At 43.5% G+C, this 15,674-nt stretch overlaps 1 protein-coding gene across 1 annotated transcript; it reads left to right on the top strand.

The window, feature by feature from the left end:
- The first annotated feature begins 2,860 nt into the window (after positions 1-2,860).
- On the top strand, positions 2,861-15,532 carry DDB2 (damage specific DNA binding protein 2). The gene is made up of 11 exons (XM_033063803.1): positions 2,861-2,913; positions 3,711-3,887; positions 6,634-6,764; positions 7,385-7,576; positions 10,231-10,397; positions 11,445-11,544; positions 12,933-13,110; positions 13,783-13,928; positions 14,164-14,328; positions 14,637-14,682; positions 15,354-15,532. The coding sequence occupies exons 2-11, from the start codon at positions 3,716-3,718 to the stop codon at positions 15,446-15,448; spliced, it is 1,392 nt and encodes a 463-aa protein (XP_032919694.1). The 5' UTR covers positions 2,861-2,913; positions 3,711-3,715; the 3' UTR covers positions 15,449-15,532.
- Positions 15,533-15,674: the final 142 nt, after the last annotated feature.

Here is a 15,674-nt window from a genome sequence, read left to right on the forward strand (position 1 = left end):
CATTTTCCTGGTATGGGCAGCTTAGCAATGGTTATGGGACAGAAGGAGGTGATAATTACTCCTTCATCTCTATAGGGTTTTGTATTTTGTTTTACTTTTTCATGGAATATAGGCTTGATTTCATATGCATGGCAAAATCTAGTTGATCTGATGATATATACATCAGTAGTGAGACTAAAGTAGCCAAAAACATTCATGCTTTGAACAAAGATCCTGGCAGAACACCTAATGGTATTACTAATACCATAAAGCTGATCAATATAGCTTTACCTGACCCAGTGACAACTTTATTCTGTGTGAGAAAACCATGTTCCTTGACTGAGGCAGAGCCTCAACTTAATTGTACATCTGAGAAAATGCATCATAAAAATAAGCCTAATATCCTGCCCATGCGGAATTCTACTCCTCTGACTTTGTTGCATACTGCAGTTCTAAGAGTGTGGGACTGTAAATACATTAAAGAATATTTTCTCACATTAGTCTTTCTCTTGCTTGCTCAGAGTACCATCCAGACACTGAGCTATGGGACATCAGGCCAGTGGCATTTTGTCTTCTGTTCTTGCTCTTAGTGCATAATAATTATAAAAATATCTGGTGATTCTCTAGAGAGAAATCAAACTTGATGTTAAATCATTGACACAAACACTCTGTTTAGCATGTGGTCTCATCTTTAGTACTGTATGCAGTTCTGGGACTCAAAATTTAAGAATGATGTTGAAGTCCTCGACTATGTCCAGAGTTTGGCTTTTCTAGGTTGGAGAAAAGCAGGCTGAGGGATGACCTCATGGCTCCCTACAGCTTCCTGAGAAGGGGAAGTGGAGAGGGAGGTACTGATCTCTTCTGGGATCCAGTGATGAGATGCATGGGAGTGGTTTGAAGCTGCACCAGGGGAAGCTTAGACTGGGTATTAGGAAGCATTTCTTTACAAAGAGGGTGGTCAAACACTGGAACAATCTTCCTAGAGAGTGGTCAATGCCCCAAACTGTCAGTTTTTAAGAGGCATTTGGACAATGCCCTTAATACCTTTCACTAGGCTTTCACTAGGTCAGCCCTGAACTGGTCAGGCAGTTGGACTCATTGTAGGTTCCTTCCATAGGAAATCACCTTTCTCCTCTTTTCTATTCCATTCCATTTCTAAAAAAAGTTAACTGTGATAGCTCCAAGATGCAAATGTGTAGGTTACACTGTTTTTTGCTAATGGGTACAGCTCTAAGACAAATGTTGTGTATTACAAAAGTGCCTGATGAGACTTTAAGACTTGCTACTTGGGTTGATGTATGTCCAAAACCAGATTATCTTAGTGATTATCATTTTTGTGTATGGCATTCTGATACAGCAACTAATATAATTTTGTTACTGTTCAGATAAAAAGCATAGACACTTGAGTATTTGTTGTTTTTCTGGGGAGTTTTTCTGTGCATTTTCCTATGGGAGAAAATCCACAGGTAACTGTAGTTATAGCACAAAAAATAGTAGCACCCAAAACCAAACCCTACAGAAGTATATACCAAAATTATGTATTCTGTTACCATCTGTTGAAACCAGGTGGGGCAGTGATCCTTATCTCCATGGGAGATATTATCTGCTCATGGGCCATCTGCTAAAACCTGTGGGGCAGTCATCTTTATCTTTTCCACAACCCATCCTTCCTCCAGGGAGCTGTCTTCTGTTAATGGGCCATTGAGTCCCACTGTATGACTGATAAAATTACACCATCCCATTGGGAGATGCTCCAGCCAGGGGGAGGAACCAAGCCTTTCCCACCTAGATAAAAACTGAGATTTGGAACAGCAAGATGGCCCTTTTTACTACTGGATCTCAGAGGAAAACTGGACCTCACACCATCACTGGACCTTCTACAGGACCCCTGCTTCACCATTTAATGGAACTGCTACCAACACTCTGCCTGACGGGGTGTCAGGTTGTATTCTGACTCTGTCAGTGTTTCGGGTTTGTTCTTTGTACTACTGTATTTATATTTTAAGTTTTCTAGTAAAGAACCGTTATTCCTAGTCTCGTATCTTTGCCTGAAAGCCTCTTAATTTCAAAATTTGGAGGGAGGGGGTTTACATTCTCCATTTCAAAGAGAGGCTTCTGCCTTTTTTAGCAGACACTTGTGTCCACAGCCACCTGTGTGGATGACTGGACCTTAATTATTCAGCATAGTTACTGGTAGGCCTGAAGCAGGGACTTTATTGCTCCAGAGATGAGGGATAAGGTTCCCCACACAACATGGCCGCAGACAGCAGCCTCCTTTGCAGGTGCGGGGGGAAGTGCTGGTACAGCTCTTCCTTCCCCATTCTTGTCAGCTGTGTCGTGTAGCATCTGCTATTCTCTGAGGTGCTCTTGATGAGACTTTGTCTGCTTTTGAAGCGCCTTCTGTTGTTGATGGTGTTGATGCTGTTGTTTTCCAACACCAGGTGCAGTTTCTTGTGGAAATGGTGTTTTGAATTTTTTTTTTTTTTATTGCCGTGTTTGGTGCCTTACCAAACAGCTTTAATAGGACAATTTGATGCTCTAGAAACTAATGAGGGCCGTATGATTTTACGTGCTGCACCAAATAAACAACAGGCAGACAAATGGGGCGGAGGGGCATTTCAGGCCAAGGTTGCCCTCACAGCCGCCTGCCGCTCCCGGGGAACCGGAGGTGCTGCTCATGCTGATGGCCGGGGAGGCCGGCAGGGACTAGACAACCACGCCGAGCCCTCCCCGGCCTCCCCCAGTCGATGCCGCCGCCTCCCTGCGGCGAAGGGTGGCGGGAACCGCCACGGCCAGCGGACGCGGTGCCGCTCTGGAGGGCCGGGCCGAAGCCGCTGCCCCCGTTCCCGCCCCGGTTATGAAACCGCGGGGGAGGGGCCAGTGCCGGCCGCCGGCAGCGGCGGCGCCGGGGGAGCCGAGGCCGCGGGAGCGCAGGTGAGAGCGGGGTGGTCTTTCCGCCCGGGCCGCGGGGCGCCGGGCCGCGCCAGGGGCTGCTGGAACGGGGGCGCTGCCTGGGCAAGAGCCTGCGCGGTGCCTGCTGAGCTATATTTAACCCGGGCAGATATCCGTGTGGCCATTCAGGAGTTCTAAATAAGCTCAACCCGAGCACAGGCTCAGCGGGAAGGAACTGCGGCTGCGGACGGCGTTTGGCGCACAGCCCGCTGGCTGCAGAGAAGGCCGTGGGAGGCCCATGCGTGTCCTCAGGGGCCTGGTGGCGTTGTGGCCGGCATAACACGGGACACGAGTGGCTGAATCCCAGCGCCGTCAGAAGAGCAGTTCCGGTGTGGTTGCCAGGCGGTGCAGGAGGCCACTCCAAATACCAGGTGGTGGTTGTGAGGAAAAGTGGCCATTATGGAGGAAGTACCTTCTGAGCCCATTTGTTGTAAGGCCAGCCAGCCCAGGCCATCGTCATAAAAACTCTTACCTTTCACTTTACGCAGGTCTTTGGGTTTCAGGCTTAAAAGTGGTAGAGGCACATCTGTCAAAACATATTCTAGTGCTTTAGGATATATTAATTTTAATGTGTGAACAAAGATGATTTTATTGAACCTGTTCCTCTCTTCAGTAGAGAACAACGAAAAGCTTGTGCCATCCCAATGAAAGAGGGTACAAGTCTAATCACTACCTTCAGACTAACTGGGATATTTTCCATTCCAGTTTTCCTCTCTGTCTTCTGGTTAGAACTGTATGACAGTCTTACCTTCCATGTTTTGTTTGCTTTCAATGGTCAGACAGAATGGCCCCAGTGAACCAGCCAAAGGACAAGAAGCGTGAGAGGGCATGTCTGCAGTGGCCAGAAGAGGCAAAATCAACTGGGAAGAGGAAACGGGACTGTGGAGAAAGAGGGAATGAGAAACAAGAAAAGAAGTTGTTTGTGAAAAAAACATCTAAACCCTCAGGGAAAATTGGTAACAATTCCTCAGATTCTTACTCTTTCTCCTTACCAGGTTTACTGCAAATGACAGGCATTGACTAGTTGAAGAGGGAGAATGCCAAGGAGCATGTTCAGACATGAATGTTCAGATGGCGTTACATGTTGAAGTAATAGGCAGACTTGTGTTGGGGTAGTACACCCTCCAAGTTTTTGTCTAGTGAGTGTGCATGCATGCATGAATGTTTAATTTTTGAGATCCCATACCCCTTGGTAAAAGCCTGAAGCACTGAATATACTGTTAGAGCTCATTTGAGGGTGGTTAAGTTTTGTGTAATTCCTGTATTACCAGATCTCTGCTTTAGTGTAGGAGAGACCAATCTTGGTAATACATTCTTACTATCATGCAGTTCTGAATGCAGCTGTTAGTTTTAAAGTTGGTGTCCTACAGCATCCAGTCTGAACTGGTATTTGCACGCCATTCTTTCCCTCTTCTAACTTTTGCAGTAAGTAGGAATACTTTCTACCTCTGTTCAGATTAGAATGGACAGAATTTCCTCTAATTACTTCTCCTCATGGTCTTTTTTCCTTTAGTGTCTAACTTATGTTAAAAAAATCTTAAAAATTTTTTATGTAATGTGGAGTTGTGATTAATTTCTAATATAGTGGAAAGTTTAGTGTTTTGCATTATCAAGGGAGTTGTCTAGACTTCACCTGTAGCAACTTCATAGAATCATTTAGGTTCAAAAAGACCTTTAAGATGTAGAATCCAACTGTTAACCCAGAACTGCCAAATCCATCGCTAAAACATGTCCTTAAGTGCCACGTCTGCACATCTTTTAAACATCTTTAAGAATGGAGACTCATCTGTTTCCCTGGGCAGCCTGTTCCAGTGGTTGACAGCTCTTTCAGTAAAGAAATTTTTCATGATAGCCAACCTAAACCTCTCCTGGTATAACTAGAGACCCTTTCCTCCTTCTTATCACTTGTTACTTGGATGAAGAGTCTTACTCCTGTTTGCCTACAGCCTCCTTTCATGTGTTTGTAGAGAGCACTATGGTCTCCCCTCAGCCTCCTTTTCTCAGGTAAAACCTTTAATTCCACCAATGGTTTTGGAGATCACTAGGGTTACTGCATTGTGTGGAGATACTATGTGTTTTCTGTACAATGTTGGCTTAAGGATCCAGAAATTACTGAAATGCTTTTCAGAAGGCAGAGATACAGGGATTCTATGATTTTGCACATTTCCATTGTATGGTCTGTAAGTCCAAACTTGGAGGAGTTAGCAGGGTGAACAGTGACTGTGGAGGCAAAATGCTCTGTTTGAAAGGACTCCTGTCTATAATTGAAGATAGTTAAAACATCTTCTGTACTTAATGTAGCTACATGATTTTATTGTAACTTCATGACTTGGTTTTTGCAGCTGCCATTCCTGTAAGATACTTCAGAAAAATGAGGCTAATCATATTTTTCCCTTAACCATTTCTTAAAAAGATTAAGACCTTTGTATCTGAGGTTTTCCATTATGTGTTCCAGTCTGTATGTGTTTGGATTTTTTTTTCTCTTGATGCATATAGGGCAGTTTCCGTTTCTTACAATTAAATCATCTTTTTAGAGGGTTTCTTTCAGCTGATTCTAAAAAGGCCTGAAGTTTTGTTTCTTAATAAATTATCCCTCATTATAAAATGGAATCTGAAAAAAACCCTCAGTTTCTGTCACCTCTGAAGAGGCAACTGTGAATACCAATTCTTCAGTGAAAAAAAGGAATTAGAATAGAAATACTTTTGTGCCTGTTTCAACAGGTGTGACAAGTGTTCTCACTGTGTTGGCATGTGAACAAAGAAGTGTGCTTTTCTCCACCATTGCATTAAAGAAAGACTTAATTTCGGTTCTAAGCGTATAGCATGATCCATGTGTTTTCAGTCTTCTGTGGGATTTTTTTTAATAAGTGTCCTTAAATGAAAATAGCATTTGCGTTTGTTAAAAAAATACATTTGACATTTAGATCCCTTGGGGTTTTACAGACCATTGGTGTGGGGATCACAGACATGGGACTGAACAGATCTAGTTTTTACGTACAGGTCCCTGAAGACAAAAATGTGGAACATGAACATAATGTAGAAACAAGCTGTGCTCTCAGCAAAAATCACTCAGAACAGAAAGGTTTTCAGGCAGTGAGGCATCAGCAAGTCTATTATCAAAAACAAAACTCGCAGCGCTGTAAGCAGACTGTATGGGCTACAGCGTGAGCAGACAGAAAGTTCTGATTCACAGCAGACATTTCAGGAACTGTCTGGGAGCTTGTGTTGCCATACTTGGGAAATTTTCAAGTGTTCCTGCTGATCACACATGACTTTTCTTTTGCTGTATGCAGGGGCTTACCACCTCCCATGGGATATTTACAAGTTGCTGGGACTTTGGATAGCAGCATTGTGTTTTGGTTATGAAGCATTCAAATTGTATGCTGTCCAAAAGGTGCACCACCCATCTGTGGCATTGTTTTAGTCCTTTCCTATTGTCTTTGATAAACTTTTGGGAAAGAGAAGGAAGGTTTAATAAGAGGAAACATACACAAAGCTCTGGTGGCCTATGGGATGCATTGGTCTCCGTAATTACAGAAGCTGTTGCACCTTAAATGTGTAAGAATTATTTAGAGGCTTTTGTCTTGTGGCTGAAGCTTTCCATGGATGTAGCAGCAAATGTAGATGTCTTCCTATATTGTTTAGTGAATGAGCATGACAGGTGTTGCTAATCAGTAAGTTTTACTCTTTTCTTACTGGCAGGTTGCAATGGAGGTGGATTTGTGATGAGAAACAAGAGAGTCCTTCCCTCTCAGCTGGAGCGGCGATGCAGCATTGTTCATTATGTCTACCAGAAAATGCTGGGAGGCTCCATTCAAGAACAGCTCAGGCAGGTGAGGAGTGTCTCCTTCAGGACCTGTTGGACATCTCAGCTCCCTACATAAAAATATCTTCAACACAAGCAGAGAAACTTTAAGTGACCTAAAGTTCCCCACTCACACAGGTTATGGCTCCAAGTTGGTGCACCCTTAAGTTTCTTAGGCCTGTAAAATGCAAGAGCTGAGATGGCTTTCCCTTTTGGTTGACCCAGCCCTGCCAATTTTTATCCTCTGTTAATTCTGTACTTCCTTGAATTGTACTTAAACTTGCCCACTCTCCCAGTTGAGTTATTGCACAGGGATACTTTAGCATGCTGATCTGTTTCATAATAATATTCTTGTATCCACTTTACTTTGCAAATCTTGTCAGGTTAAGTGTTGATTTTTTTCCTCTTCACAGACATAGCCATCAGGTCCATAATGTTTTACTGTTTTGCAGAGCGAAATGCCTTTTCTTTTGAAAATTAATTCTTTCTGTAACCTCCATAGGTGGGAAGCACCTGGGAGAGCTTTGTTGTTAAGAATTCCGTGTGAACATATTAACATTAATGATAATTAGAAATTGTTAGCATTCCTCATTCAGAGAATCTCAGGGATGCTAGCAAAAGTCATAATTCTCTTTACCTTTTTAACAGAGATTGGAGCTGGCTTTTCTGCATTCTCTTTCCTCATACTGCCTCTTTCGAAGAGCAAGTCCCTTTGACAGGAGAGTGACATGTCTTGAGTGGCACCCAACGCATCCCAGTACGCTAGCTGCCGGTTCCAAAGGTGGAGACATCATCCTTTGGGACTGTGAAGTACTTGGTAAAACCTGCTTCATAAGGGGGGTAAGCATTTGTATGTGAGGAATGGGTGGGAGGGGAAAACTGGAGTACTATGAAATACTGCAGATAAAAGCTGAAGTTTGATGAAAAGCACGTAAAGGTCTTGGGGTTTCAGAGCAGCCAGTTATGGATAGGACTGAGATGCAACAGCATGTCTGTTCCTAAGTCCCAGACTGTTTTAGCACTGGAGAGAACTGAGGCATAGTGATTAAGTTCATAATGAAGCAGCACTTGTTGTGTGCTCAGTGGAAAAATAATATAGAAACTGGCAAAACAGTTATCTTCAAGGGATGCCAGAAACAAGTAGGCAGAGAGGATCCGTCTGGTTTAGGTCTTAATCTTTCTCTGCTCGCCTTTTATTGTGGCAAATGAAGAAACATCTTTGGGGAGAAACGAGGTGCCTTTATCTCAAGTAAAAAACTAAGGTAGAATGAATGGTTTGCACATCTGGCATACCCCCCTCATTGCTGTATTCAGCCATTTCCATTCCAACAGGGGCTAAAAGACTTTGTAATTTTTATCACCTTTCTAAGTTACGATAGATACACATTGAGAGGTCTATCTTCCAGAAATTCCAGAGTCACCTATTTTTGTAAATAGTGTGGTGCCAACAGCAAGGGAGTACCTTGCTTGGGGACTGAAAGAATTGCAGATTTGTGCTCCAGGAGTGCAGCTCATGGTTTAGACAGCTGTCATGTGGGAGACATGGTTGTCTTTCCTGCTTAGAGGACTGTGGTGTGTTTCACTGTTACTGTTAAAGACATAGCAGTGCCTGCAGACTTACAGAACACACTTTTCTCCTTCCCCATCACTCAGTGGATTTTTCTTTTGTTCATCCCCTTCCTTGTAGATGGGAGCTGGAGGGGCCATCACAGCAATGAAGTTTAACCCTTTTAACCCTAGTCAGCTGTACACTGCGTCAGTTGCCGGCACTACCACCCTGCAGGATTTTAATGGCCATACTGTCCGGGTCTTCACCAGCACCGAGGACTGGGAGTAAGAATACAGTAATGCTTTGGGCCTCTGTGTCCTGCTGGCAGAAGCACTACAGAGAGCAAGAGAAACAGAGATATGTTTGTCTCTGATATGTGAGAGCTGGGCTTCCTCTTCCCCATATACATGTCCTTTATCCTCTAAATTTCAGGGAATCCCATTCTTTTTGTTTTTCCTTGAAATGGGGTAGTGGGTAGGAAAGAGCTTTTCACTAATGGGGAGGGACTTTGATGCTGCTTACTTCCTGGTGTACATGAGTGAGTGGGGGTCCAGTGGATTTCCTTAGTTGTCTGTTCTTAACACACCACAAAGCTCTGTGCCCTGGGGACCTTCTAATCTCTTCACCTGCTAGCAGTGCTGCTTGTTGTCAGATGGTTTTTACAGGACACTTCATAGTTCTCTCCATGCTTCTCCACAAATGCCACTGACTTCAAGCAATGCCTGCCGTTAGGGTCATGTAAATTCATCCCACCGAGCTTCTGGTGCTTATATAAAATTAAGAGTCTGGGATCCTTCAGTAGTGAGTGAAAAGAGGAGATGAATTGCTAGAAGCAGCTCTCAGAATTACCTTCTCAAGACTGTTGTTTTTTCTGTGGACTCATGAGGAAGCCTGAGCTCTTCAATTAGTTACTTAAGTTCTGTGCTTGAAGGTAAGTGAGAGAATTTGAGTTAGCTTTCACTTTGTTTTCCCCCACCTAATTCTGAGTGCAGCTTTCGTGGTAACTTTTTAAAAATTTGGCTGTTAACCTGCAACCTTGTAATAGGGCAGAAGGTGAACCCCAGTCATGCTGGGATGACTGGTGGGGTGAGCAAGGAGAGATAAACTGGGTCCTGAGACATGAGGATCTTCTGTCCCAGTGCAATGCCTGTCACGACAGTGATGGCTGGATTTGAAAGGGAATGCCGTTCTCCTGCTGCTGTGAAGAGAGGCAGGCTCTATGAGCAGGCCTTTTTTTTATCTTCATTGGCATCTTGAAACCTAGTATTTACAGTGAGACTTTACTAACTAGTTGTTCTGTGAGCAGCAGATGGAGTGCACTTGAGTACCAAAGAGTTTGGGGACTCCCAGCTAGCTCTTTTTTTCTGTCTTTGTGTAGGGTTTCCACTTCTCTTCAGTAGACAGGCTGGGGGAAAACAACATAATAACATGACGTAGAACATAAGATTCCTGTGCCATGGGGTTAGCAGTAAGACTTGCACTTGGCTTTTGCTGCTTGTTGGTACCTTGAGAAAGACCAGATAACAGCATTGGAAGCAGCCTGTAGGGAGCTAGTCAATGTAGTCTCTGTAAGAGACTGTAAGAAAAGCTCGGTGCTGGGCTATCATGAGATTTTATGTAGTTTATGCATGGAATGGTGCTGGTGTTGCTTATGATCTCCTAAGCATGGTCTGAGCCAGGTGGTTCACTGCAAATTAGTCCTACCTCCATAACAGAAGCAGCAGTCCTTGCTGCTAATGAGGTTTGTAGCTCAAGTTTGAAGGTTCAGAATGTATGTGCTCAGATTTGAAACAGGTTAAGAAAAAAGAGTCCTTGTGTATGTGCTCTGCCAAAAAGCAGTGCTTGTACCTAGAGCAACTGACTCTGTGTACCAGAGGTGACTGTTGAATTAAGATTTTCACTTTCACTCTAACCTTGATGTCTCTTGGCTTTGCGTGTATTTCAGAAAGGGCCAGGAGATTCTCTCGGAGACATGAAGTTCAGTCCTTTTGAGGCAGAGAAGCTTTATGTGGCATCAGGTGATGGCACCCTCAGTCTGCAGGATCTTGAGGGCAGAGCGGTGCAGGTGATCTCTCGTGCCCTGGACTGTGGCCATGAGCATCATAATGTTTGGTGAGAAGAGGGCACTGCAAGGTTAATTCTCTGTTCCTTAGGGCTAATGCTGTGTTATCTTTATCTCTGCCAGTGTTAGGAGACTCTTGATATGAATTGGTCCCATGGGGAGCTTGGAGACAGGATCCTGTTTGTTAGGCAGCCATGGGGCACTTAGGCTTTTACATTAGCTGAGCATGCTGCCCACATTTTCCCATGTTACTTTCTGCTGATGCCATCTCCTATCTTGCAGATACTGACGGCTTTTCACTTTATGAAGTGTGAGGTGAGAAGGGCAGGGTAGCTTCCTTCTCTTCATTGTTGTCAGTAGACTGTTTTGTCAGTGGCAGCTCAGGTAGCATAAGGAAAGCCACACAGCATTCCTGCACAATCTGAGTATCAGTTTATTGAGTTTACCCTATGGCCCTTTTGCAGACTTCAGGCTCACCATCTTAATTTCTATGGCCTTGGATTCTTAGAATAGTTCATCTTGCAAGTGAAGCTTTTGCATCAAGTTCCCAAAGGACCCCAGCTTTATTCTCACTGCCCTTCTCCTGGGCGAGCTGGCATTAAGACATATGTCTTTATCAGATAAATTTCTATTCAGTTTTGTTTCCTGGAGCATGAAGTTGAGACAGTTTGATGTGCAACTTTTCAGTGCAAAACTTGTGTCTTTACTGCTGCTTCAGTGTTTTGTGGAAAATGTGATTTTAAAACTGTTTCTCCACATTTGTCAAAGTCCCAAGGATGTTCTGATCTTTCCCAAGGTATTTTCATGTGCAGGCACCAAGTGGTTCTTCAGCCTCATTATGTTCCACTGTTGTAATGTGTTACACTCCACCTAATAAACACTTCAAAATGACTTTGAAATTGTTTCACATTCAGTCACCAACAGAAAACATTGCTGATAAGGTGTCCTTCTTCCTGATACTCAGGCCCACACCACCAGGCAGGGGATTGCAGTTGCAATCTGTTGCACTCTCTGTTGTCAGGGACGAGATGCGAACTAGAATTCCACTGCCTTCACTTTTCTGTAGCAACAGCACTGATTTGTGTATTTCCCTCTAGTTGCTGGTACTGCAGTGTGGATGTTTCTGCAAGATGCCGTGTAGTGGTGACAGGTGATAATGTGGGCAACGTGGTCCTGCTCAGCACTTCTGGTGAAGAGGTTTGTATGGCTCCATGCAGCATCTCCTCTACAGGAATTTTCATGGCTCATGTGCTTTCCTACTCTAAAGGGACCCTGAAAAGCTTAGCAAGTCACTTGCAGCTCAGGAGATGAGTTCACATTGGGTGGTGAGAAATCCTCCAGTTCTGCCACCAGTAGAATATTTTTCATTGTTGAGTGTAATGGTAATAATTTCTAAACAAGGAATTATTACCTATGATGTGCTACCCCTTCCTTAAGAATATTTGCTACTAGTCAGAGTAATTGTAGGGTAACCTGAAGATGTGAGCACCCTCTACCAGCAACCATGACACTTCCAAAAACTTAGTGTCCTGATAGGAGTCATTTAGGAGATACTGCTTTGGTGTACAGCCTTTCATGGATCTGAGGGTAGGCACAGGGCAGTAATGCAGATAATATTGGGATGAAAACTGCACTCCTACCGTTGGACACGAGAGGGCAGGCAGAGGCAGACTGTGAATCTGGAGTAGTAGTGAAAGAGGAAAGAATAGTTGGAGTGGGCCCTGTTTCAAGAGCCTGTTGTACTGTCACACTGGCACTGCCCTCTCTCCTGCATGTAAGGGTAATATCTATAAAAGTTTGCCACCCAATGAGTTGTGGCCAGAGACAGCTGTGTAAAGTAGTGGGCAGACTTAGGAGTGCTCCAAGTTACTTGTCCTTATTCAGCATTAGTTGCTGACTTACTTTTTTTTCCCCCTGAAAGATTATGACAGTCTTTTCTGCAGTTTGGAGATATCCCTTATTCTAGGGAGGATGTGCCAGCTTCAGCCTTTAGATTAGAGATAAGCTTCTGGCTTTGTGTAGAAATTTATTCATGGCCACTTGTGTTTATTTGTTGTGGTTGTTGTCAATTGAAATATTTGTCCTACCCTCAAGTTTCTTTGCTTACATATTTCTAGAAGCCAATTATATCTCCTCTCACCTTTTTTACTTAAAGCAAGTTTTTTTGGTTTTCCACACAAAGCAGTTCCTTCCTTTTTGTTATCTTAGCAGCAGATTTTCTCTACGTGTTCCAGTTTGTTTAAGTCTTTCTTCAAGTGAAAGGCTGGCACTGCTTAAAGTCTTCCAGATGTGATCTTGCTTTGTACAGTGGCACTAATACTTCCCTCCATGAAGGCCCAGGGCTGTGTTTTCTTTTTTAATAGCTGTAATAAATTGACAGATCTGAGTTTTTCTAGAAGGAAATAGTTATTTCCCAAGGTCATTCTTTTCCTTCCTTGTTTCCAGTGAATACACTCTTGATGTATTTTGAAGTTTTGTTACTCTATAAATGTGAGACCTCTTTACTTGGCACTAGTCGATTATAATTTCATTTCTTTACTCTAGATCTTGATTATTTTTTTTACATGATTTTCTGTTTGCTACAGATCTGGAAGCTGAAATTGCACAAGAAGAAAGTGACTCATGTAGAGTTTAACTCCCAATGTGAGTGGATGTTTGCCACAGCATCTGTGGATCAGACAGTCAAAATCTGGGACCTCAGAAACATCAAAAACAAAACAAACTTTCTTCATGTGCTTCCACATGAGAAACCTGTCAATGCAGGTGAGTTAAGGATTTCATTGCATAGATGTCTGCAGAGAGTCTACTTGCCTCAGCTTTTATTGTGGTGGCAGTGTTAGGTTGTGCTCAGATTCCAAGTTGCATGGTAATTAAAGCAAGGAAGCTGTTGGGAATGTGTGGCCAGAGGCAGGAAGGTGGCTAGGGCAGCTCCAGCTTGTGATACAAACTGTGACACTGTACCTTAGAAGTGAGTTTGAAAGCAGCAGTGGCTGAGATTAGAAGACTGAATTTATTGGGGCAATCCCTTTGACAAGAGCAGAGAATGGAACTCAAACTTGTTTCTTGGGTGCAGCTTTACTAGTTGATGGAATTCCAAACTGCAGGTGTCCATCTCATTATTCCACTGTCTTTCTATTTGAATGAGCAAGTTCTTTTCTTTGCAATGTTTCCTCCAGTGATTCTGAAATGAGAAAAAAATTTCTTTTTAGATAACCCAGCATGGTAGGTCTCAGCTTACTTTTTGTAAGAGCTTTGAGTTTGTTTGAGATAGGTAGTCTGTCTTGTCAAAATCTTATCTGTTGGGATACACAGCCATATTTACACCCCAACTAAAGAAATAGTGATAGAATTTTCAATCAGCAAAATGTGACACTCATGTTTCTTGTCAGTCATGGCACTGTGATCTTTAGTTTGCCTGTTGTCCCACTTTCCTAGCTTACTTCAGCCCAACACATGGTGCCAAGCTTCTGAGCACAGACCAACACAATGAAATCAGGGTTTACTCATCTTCAGACTGGACCAAGCCACAGCATCTGATTCCACATCCACATAGGCAGTTTCAGCATCTCACACCTATTAAGGTGAGTTAAGTCTAAGAGGAGCATCATGCTTGGTGCTAGCAGCTGTCTGCAAATCAGAAATGGGCTGATTTCTGGTCAAGATACTACACTGGTGGGTGGATATTTACACTGCTGCAGCTCCCAGTGGAGCACTGTTCCTCAAGCAGTGGGTGGGATATAGTAAGAGTTGCTCCCAGTGTCCATGCTGAACTCTGTCCCTTTCTCTAAGCTCTCTGTGACTCTGTTTTCTGATCAGGCAACGTGGCATCCTCGCTATGACCTCATTGTCGTAGGTCGCTACCCAGACCCCAAGTTCCCTGGGTACACGTTGAACGAGCTGCGAACTGTGGATGTGTTTGATGGCAACACCGGTGAGATGGTTTGTCAGCTCTACGATCCAAATGCTTCTGGGATCATCTCGGTGAGTTGGGTGCTGCAGCTGAAAGGGCTGTGAATAACACTGCTCTGTCTCTGGGAAAGGGGCATGGCTTAGAGACTAAAACCATACCCAGTTTACTTGTGACAGACTCATGCTGTTGTGGGATATGGCTGCCAGCTAAAACTGCTGACTCGAGCAGGGCTAGTCCATGGTGCGTTGTGGGGTTTTTGTGACACTTTTAGGGAACACTGTTTTTTTCCAGATGGTTTGTTGCTGTTATATAAGCTGTGGTGCTCTTATGATTGTTATGTAAGTAGTGATGCTCTTACAGACTGTGTTTTCATTTTCAGCTCAATAAATTTAACCCTATGGGAGACACACTGGCTTCTGGCATGGGTAAGTAAAGAGAACCCGGGGCACTAAACGTGTGGGTTCTAGTCCCAGAAAAGGGCTGGCTTGTTGTTCCAGATTAAAGCGAGTTGTGAGAGGTTTGCCAAATCCCACTTGCTAGTAGCCCTTTACAACTTCCTATGTCTGTGAAAGAGATTAAGACCTTCTTTTCAGTTTTACACCTTTGCATTTGGGAAGCATTTTGGTAGTCATCTCCTGTGAAACATTCCTGAGAACATCAAGTCTGGAGCAGGAAGCCTCCCAGCAACCGGGAGCTGCTGCCACCTGCCGTCCATGAAGCAGTAGAAGAAAACAATGGAGGGAGGAAAGCCTTTTCCTGCTAGGCTGTACCATTTCCCTTTGTTTAATTTCTCATTTCCTAGGCTGTAGACCAAGTTTAGTCAGTTTTTTGCAGGCTGTGGGATTAAGTTAGCTAGCTATTGATTTAAGTCTTAGACTTGTGACAGATGAGACTAGGAATTACTTATATTTCTTAGTTAGATCAGATTTCCATGGCTATGTGGACACAGCATCTGCAGTAACTATTTTTGCATCCTCTATACTTTGGAAATACCTTAGAAAAAGTATTTTGAATTTCTGGCATTTAAGTGACATAGCCTAAGGTATTATAATTCATGTAGAGTTCCTGATACACAGCATTTAATTTTTCTTCTCAGGCTTTAATATTCTGATCTGGAACCAGGAGGAGATGGCAGCCAAGAAGCATGAACATCTTTTGAAAGCCATGACAGACACAGACATGGAACCATGAGAGAACAGGGGATTGGAAGCTGGAGTTCATCCAGACATGGAGGGCAGAGGCAGGCAAACCCTGGCACAAGCAAACTCAAAAGCTAAGTTAATGTCTGGGGAGCTGGAGTGACTCTAAACCCCAGGGAAGGAATTGAAAAAGATGGATCTAGAGAATTGATTTAGTATTTTGATCCTTTCTGAATCCCAGGGTACAAACTCAGTTGTTGGCAATAAGCAGTATAAGC

Source organism: Catharus ustulatus, chromosome 6, assembly GCF_009819885.2.
Source record: "Catharus ustulatus isolate bCatUst1 chromosome 6, bCatUst1.pri.v2, whole genome shotgun sequence".
Taxonomy (NCBI): Eukaryota; Metazoa; Chordata; class Aves; order Passeriformes; family Turdidae; genus Catharus; species Catharus ustulatus.